The 8,011-nt window shown below is 38.3% G+C and overlaps 1 protein-coding gene across 1 annotated transcript; it reads left to right on the forward strand.

Moving 5' to 3' along the window:
- Positions 1-4,982: 4,982 nt before the first annotated feature.
- Positions 4,983-6,812, forward strand: LOC139727493 (E3 ubiquitin-protein ligase TRIM45-like). Its single transcript, XM_071638468.1, has one exon. It carries the CDS (start codon positions 4,983-4,985, stop codon positions 6,810-6,812), a length of 1,830 nt encoding a protein of 609 aa, XP_071494569.1.
- Positions 6,813-8,011: the final 1,199 nt, after the last annotated feature.

Consider the following 8,011-nt stretch of genomic DNA (forward strand, 5'->3'; position numbering starts at 1 on the left):
AAAAGCTGGGGATGGCACTGTTCTCAATTTTCTGCAGTTAATGAAAAAAAAAAAAAAAAAACTTTTTTTTTTTGGAGGGGGGGGGGGGCAGTTGACCCACCCGTGGGTAAAGTGGGACAACGGCAAGGGAGAAATGGGACGGTGGGGGTAAAGAGAGACATCCTACAGAAATGTCTAAGTTGGAAGGTGTAATGAAACATTGGTAATGAAAAAAGTCAAACATGCTTTAAAATGATCTTTATTTCAACAAAACAAGTTTGAACAACATGTTTGAAAATCTGAACTGCTTTTGTCTCCTGAACAAATTATGCCCAGTAGTTAATAAATATAAAGTTAGGCCTGCTGCATCTCCATTATCTTTATTGGTCTTTGCATTTTCTTTTCAGAGTACATCAACTGTCAATTTGGGTAATAAATATTGTTTTATTCAACATTCATCTTAATATTTCTGTTTATTTGTATGAATTCAATATACATGTAATGGTATTATGAGGGACACATGGGACACGTTGTCCCAACTGTCCCTCACTTGACATATACATAAATATTATAGGACTACTCAGTAACCATGCAGGCATAATTTGTCAAAAACAAGTTATATTACTTGCATATTTATAAGGCTCACCGCCAGCTTAAATCGTGCCCTTGAATTCATGCTTACGAAGACAGCAGGTTAATTAACCTGATTTAAAAATATATATATATCATATTTTGGGGAAAATGTTCAATAGCAATTTATACTTTTGCCGAACTGCATGGCTTTCTTAGTGTGATGTATGGTTGCTAGGGGCTTATTGTAGATATAAGCCTATCGCTGATTGGTTGAACAGTTTTTGATTCAGAGAACGTGTCCCACTAAGTTGACCCGCGTCCCAACTCACCCCGCTCTCCCCTACCATGCCTACTGTGATTACTACCTCAAAGGCTTGCTGGGTGGTAGATCAGGGCGTGTACTCACTTTAGTCGATCTTAACTCGCATTGTTTGACTTCTTGCTACCTGTCAAGAGTAGAAGGAACGACTTCGCACGGCTACCCAAACTTTCCACAACTGTGTTCTGTCCCATTGGAAAATGTAAGTGTACATAATGTACATTATGATATAGCAGGCCTAAGCTCTATCTTCCGGAACGTGTGAAATCTCGTACCAATTAACGCAGCCCTATTCAATATACTAGTAATACGACAGAAGGGTGTGTTTATAAATGACAGAATTCATTATCAGGAATGCACCGAATATTAGAATTGTCACACCTTAAGTTATTGGCTGTCAGAAATTTTGAATGATTCGATTTTTTGAAAAAAGCTTCTATGTAGCCTCAAGAGTTATGATGTGACGAAGAAGAAAAGGGATATCCTTTTTACAGTAGGCCCTAGTTGTGAGGCATCATTTTCCTCCCGTACTTGTAAATTTCTCTTTTTTTAATTCAATTCAATTCAATTTATTTTCATATTCCTCATTGAAGGAATGTACATCAAATATGATAAAACATAGTGAATCATAATATCCGGCTTGGATGCACAGTAAATTAATGTAAACATATAAAACATAGCGGTCAGTCATTGTGTAGGTTTGGCTCTATGTATAGTGCTAAAGAAATGATGAAACCTACTTAAAAGCGAGCTTGTTAAGCGCAGGTCCCAAATTCTGAACAGAGTGTAAGATACAGATGAGGAGCACAGATGCAACGTAGGACCAAAATAAAGAAAAACAAAAATGAAAGGCCAAAATACCCGGGGCAATAACTGAATCTTCTCAATACAAATAGTGATATACAGACAACCACTTTCTGCGGACGTAAGAACAGTTGATTTAGCAATGTTGACAATATATATATATTTAGAGTTTGAACAATGCTGGAAAAGAACAACTCGACATGCGAGTCCTCGGAAGAGACATGGGAAGCCTAAAGAGTGAACATACATGTACTAACATTCAAAAAAGATTTAAAATTAGAATTATCATTTATGATAATGAATCAAAGTTTAGGTCTGTTTAGACTACGGCTTGGACAAAATGACTTATTGGGATTATTATTTTCAGAATTGTGGAATTCCGTGAAGCAAATAGCAAAATTGCTTAATTAGCATGTTAAGTTTTCACGCTGCTACGGTTTGCCACAAGAACGTTACCGTAAGAAGTTCGCGAAATATTGTGATGCAGCTATGGCTAGTCCGTCCCTAGGGGCCAGGAGCGAAATGTACAGTATGTCCCAAAATAATACAATCGGATTTTCGCGCTAATAACTACCAATAATATGATTAAACTGTCTAAATGCTACATTAGGGTCAAAAGATATAACATCTTAGCTATATTTTGAAGGAAAAAAATTTGGTTAAGTGGTCACAGAGAAATGTTCATTCATTGTAAATTATGGCATGGGCCTGATTCTTCCAAGTTTGGCACTTGGAACTACTTAATGTGTGAACACAATGGACAAAATTTGCAGGTAAGGAATTCCCGACATGCTTTCCAAAACTCCACATTTCTCATTGACCTCAGAAGCAAATCGGAGGGGTTTTCTGTAAAATGTCAGTACATGTAATAAGTCATATATAGTTGTGTACCCTGAAATTGTATTTGGATTGATTCACTATCTTTAAAGTATAATCATTGCGGAGGGTCCTGTCGCAATTTTTTTCGGGGACATACGGTGCTGCCATTTGAAAGGGGCTATAGAGCCACGTCATAATTCTTGCAGCCTGCAAAAGACTATGAATGCAATCTGTACCATGCCAAAATTATGTTAAAAGTGGTTCTAAATTTCATCAGCGGCCTCACCAGTCACCAGTCATGGTCACCATGGCCCCACTTTAGGACCCACTTACGGAGAACCACCAAATAGTAACATATTTGGAAAAAAAAAATCACGCCAACATATTTATGTCAAAAGTTGCTCTTAATTCCATCAACCATCAACAGACTATGCTGCATTTTGAAAAGAAAGCTGAACAGGCCAACAACAAAGTCGCGATATTTTCCAAATGCTGAAAGTGGGTTTTCTTTTATCTAGATAATTTTTTTTTGTGCGTGTTTGACATAGAATGTTGGTAAGTCTATCCCTGTTTACTCCTTTGTTTGTATGGAAAAAAAAAATAATGCATTATATCCAGCTACAAAATGAAATATTGCCTTTACATGATCATGATATCAAGCTCGGATGCATACGTAGAATATTGAAGACATATAAAACATAGTGGTCGATCTATGAAGTTGGAATATTAGAATGAATGCTAAAGAAATATGAAGGAACCTACTAAAAAGCAAGCTTGTGGAGCGTAGACCCCAATTAGATTCGAGCCACAGATTGAAAAGAGGAGCACGGGTACAACAAATGATCGAAACATAAAGAAAAAGAATACAAAAAATATATACAGGGATATTGCAAATTCTTCTTTCATACATGTCTGGGGGTCGGATAAGCCACTTGCTGTAGGCGGATGAGTCGTTATCATTTTTGCAGTAATAACAATATGAATCAATGTATCAGGACAATGGTATACGATTTAGACAGTTTTTAGAGAATTATACATCTCGTGTCTTCAGAAGAGACGTGGAAGTGTTGAGAAGAGAACACATGCATCTGCAAATCAGGAAAAGAAAAAAAATCAAAAATCCATTTGCAGTGCATTAAAAATATAAAATACCAGCTTTTACCGCGCCACAAACTCTTTATAGAGAAGGAAGAATTCTGATCACTCTGGCAGAAATTGAGAGCGCAAACAGCCATTGACAGCTGGATTCAATGAAATGGATTTCGATGAGCTTAATTGATGTAGTTATTCAATAATAATTTGCAATTGAAGGATGATAGTGATGAACAACCTGTGAGTTCTGGGGGAGATCGTTCCAGTATTTCGGCCCCGTATAGAAAATAATTTGTATGAGATAAATATCCGGCGTTGTTGACTATTCTGACAGCGCATTTTGAAGAAAGAGAAGCGAATCAAGCAGAAATCCTGACGAATTACCCCATGCTACAATTCCATTGTTGAGGTAAGGGAAATTATTGATGCGTGTATGATTTGTAGTATATGTATGGGAAAATGATATTTCAGCTTAAAATTCCTGTGTTTCTGGATATTTTTACTTAAATAGTTAATGTGCGTATTCCAGGATAGATCACTACCAATATAAAATCCGAGAAACTTAATACTATCGACCTGGTTTGAATTAATACCATTAATCTTGACATGACCAGGAACAAAGTGCAGAGAGTTGCTGAACAGCATGATGGGTCTTATAAGTTATTGGCGTGGATCCAGGACTGAACAAATTTCAGTTTATTATTTAACGTATGTACAAGCATGTTCGGATTACGATGTGAAAGAAATATATTTGTATCATTCGCAAAGCTTATGAAAGAAAGAATCTGTGACGAATTTTTGAGGTCGTTCATATGCAAAATGAATGAATAATTACAACGAGCCAAGCAGAGAACCTTGGGGGACACCACAAGAAATTGTCAAAAAAAAGACTCATGAATATTCAGATAAACATATTGCTTTCTATAAGGTAGTCTATAAGCCACTCTAGAGCTGTCCCACGAATGTCGTAATGGCTCACCTTGTATAAACCAAAATATCATGGTCGATCGTATCAAAAGCTTTCGAAAAATCGAGAAAACACCGATGGTATGGGAAGCGTCGTCGAAAACATGTGATACTTTATCAATGAAAGCTAACAAAGCATGGGTTGTGCTATGCTGTTTTCTGAATCCAAACTGAAAATTTGAAAGAATTTTTGCAGTTGATAGGAAATCTAAAATTTCGTTTGTGTACAAGCTTTTCCATTTTTTTTTCAATTGAAGTTAAAAGCCATGTTGATATCATTTACTGAACTGAACGCTAAACCTTTAATCACTGACCATGTTTTGCCTGTTTGGTACATAATTATGAAATCATTTATCTTGTTGGTAATGTTCAGATAATCTTCACGGCTTTCTTTTTTCTTTCAATGTCTTACACTTCAGAAATCATCGTCATGGCCACTATTCACCAGACCATTAGGCACAATCTGGAGTGTCCTGTGTGTCTGACACTCTTCAACCAACCCAAATCACTGGCGTGTTCTCACACCTTCTGCAAAGACTGCCTAGAACGCATCTCTCAAACTCAAACAAACCAACATACTATACCATGTCCTGTGTGCAGGAAAGAGACTTCTGTACCGAACGGAGATGTGGGGAAGTTACAAACAATTGTAGCGCTGAGTTCTCTGGTGGACGAAGTAGAGACCAAGAGCCCCACATGCACAGTTTGTGACAAGGACGAAAAACCGCCAGCTGTGTCCTACTGTCAGGACTGCATGGAAAACATGTGTTTATCCTGCGAGAAAGACCATTCTGTCTGGAAAAGGTTCTCCAACCACGTAGTGGTGGCCATGAGCGAAGTGGTCTCTGGGAAAGTTCCGCATAAGAGGCAACGAAAGTGTAAGGAACACCCTAACGAGGATGAAGACTGTTTCTGCACAGGATGTAGGAAGTATGTCTGCTTCAAATGCGGTATGCTGGAGCACTCGAAAGAAGGACATGAGATGGTAAAGGCATCCAAACATGAGAAAGGGTTATTGCAAAATATCAAGGAATTGCAAAAGAGAGCAAACGCGAAGAAAGTAATTATTGAAGGACACATTGACTTTATAGAGACACAACGAAAGGAAATATCAGACTTGATGAAAAAGGTCAACGATGATATAGACAAGACGTACGAGGAAAGCATGCAACTCTTGTCAGCCAGAAGAGAGACGCTTAAGTGTGAAGTGCGGCAATTATCTGAACTTTTTGAGAAGGAATTGCACTTCATGGCGGAAAGGAGTCATGGAACTCTCAATCGAATGAACGCTGCGGAAAAGCTGGTAGCTAGCGGTATGAAGGTACCGTTAGAGAAGGATGCATTGATTACACACGACACACTGTGCGAAAAGTTAAAGAACATTTTGGAACGAAATTATCCTAACGACCAAGTACCTAGAAGTGTAAAAGAAAGAGCTCAGAAGATTTCATTCCGTAGACACGTGACTTTCAATGAACCTTGTCTTGGAGAGCTGAGATGTCATACGTGGGATGTCAAAAGATCGCTGCATGTCAACAGCTTGTCCGTGAGGTGTATCACTCGCGCACCAGACAACAAGATGGCGGTGGCAGGGATTCCTGGAATCCTTCTCTACTCCCATGATGGTGAGTTACAGGACAGGGTACTGCAGGATCGTCGTATTTATGCCATTGCATTCCTGTCTGATGGTCGAAGTGTCATAAGTAATAACAACAAGATTTTACTCTACACTCGACAGTGGGAGAAACTCGATGTCGAATTTGAGCCAGATAACATTTCTGGTGAGTATTCTGCTAATCTCTCTACTGATGCAAGCGATAACATCTACGTGGGTTTTGAGTGGTCCAAAAGCATCGAGGTATTTACCCCACATGGTGGTAAATCAGTCAGGAAAATAATGTGTCATGGATATTCACCGTGGCAATTATTCTCCTTTAAATCCACGGAAAACATGATACTGACAGACAGAGAAACCGTCGTGTGCATTGATAGTGAAGGGAGAGAGGTACATACCATGCAGAAGGAGAACAAATTGGCATTCCCAGCTGTTTGTCGAGATGATTCGGTCATTGTAGCCTGGTTGAATGAAGAGGAGAGTCTCCTCAGTATCGATCGATACACGAGTGATCTCGAGCACCTTCATAATCTCATCAGTGATTTCAGAACAAGTGAGTCAGACTACTACGGTCTACAAGAGTTTGAGAGTGGCGAGATAGCATTCTGTCTGGATGATGAACTCTTCATATTCCATACAACATAACATGAGTCAGGTTCAACGTTATTGGTTCTGTAGGATCAATGAGGGGTCAGCCGAAGTGGCATCGCCGAACTGACTTGCAGTCGAGTCGACGTGTATTTCCGCTATGTCGCCTTCATGTGCGTCGCTACAAATTATATTATGTCTTTATGTTTTCTTTCAAATTTCTAATGGAATTGTTTCCAGAATATGTATTGCGAAATTTTGAAGAACCCAGAACAAATAACTTTTTTGAGAAATATTTTTTGTGTAAGGTAAAAACAGAATTTTTTGGGGAAAAAAATCTCTATTAGAGGGGTGAAGAGTTGGAATCGGCTAGCGCATGATTTGAAATATAAGCTTTCTTTGCCCGATTTTAAACGAGCTTAATGATGCAGTATCTCTAGTTTGAGCAACTGTCTGGCATTTTGTTTTCTTCGATATTCTTCAACGTTAGCTTACATTTTTTTCCCTTTTCTATTGTACATTTTATTTGTTACTTGAGTTATGACACTCACTTTGTTATTGTATGCACTTTGAATGTATTTTTTTTTTGTTCTTTTAATCTTGTTCACGGATCTGCAGAAAAGCACATTGCCGTGAATAACATTAACCGAAACTAATCTGAAACTGTATGTCTTCGTCAACACTTGTAACTTCCCTTTGATTCCCTTTTACAACCTCATATGTTTCATGCATTAAGATCTATTTGCAGTCAATCTGGCATTTAGTGATATGAACGAGTGGACGATAGGCAGAGAGCCGTAGGAGATGAGAGATACTTTACACACAAGTAAGGGTTTGCTATGACATTTTTTTTTAATCAATTATCACCCTGTGTTACAATGTGCTTATAAGATTGCAAATGTTGATCTGTTTTAAGCGAACACGTTGGAAATAGGAAACAATGGGATTCGAAAATATCATCTGGGTTACAGTTTTCTGGGCAACGATGCAGCCACTAGGCTATACTTGGTTACTAGCAGTGACACGATAAACTTCTAACAAATATACCCATGGTCAGGAGTTCCGGCATTGTTATATTGAACAGTCAAAGGCGGAGAAATAGTGTTACGGAATGGAAGAAAAAAATCACTGCCAATGCAGGGGATGCATGAACGTAGGCTATGGCAGAATTTTAACAACTATCATCCTCTGTACAAAATGTACGCCATTTTGTAAGATTGTGGTCACTGCTAATCTACATTTTTGGGACCAAATTA

The sequence above is a fragment of the Diadema antillarum genome, unplaced genomic scaffold, assembly GCF_040938485.1.
Source record: "Diadema antillarum isolate AM-2024a unplaced genomic scaffold, OU_Dant_1.0 seq00000133_RagTag, whole genome shotgun sequence".
NCBI lineage: Eukaryota > Metazoa > Echinodermata > Echinoidea > Diadematoida > Diadematidae > Diadema > Diadema antillarum.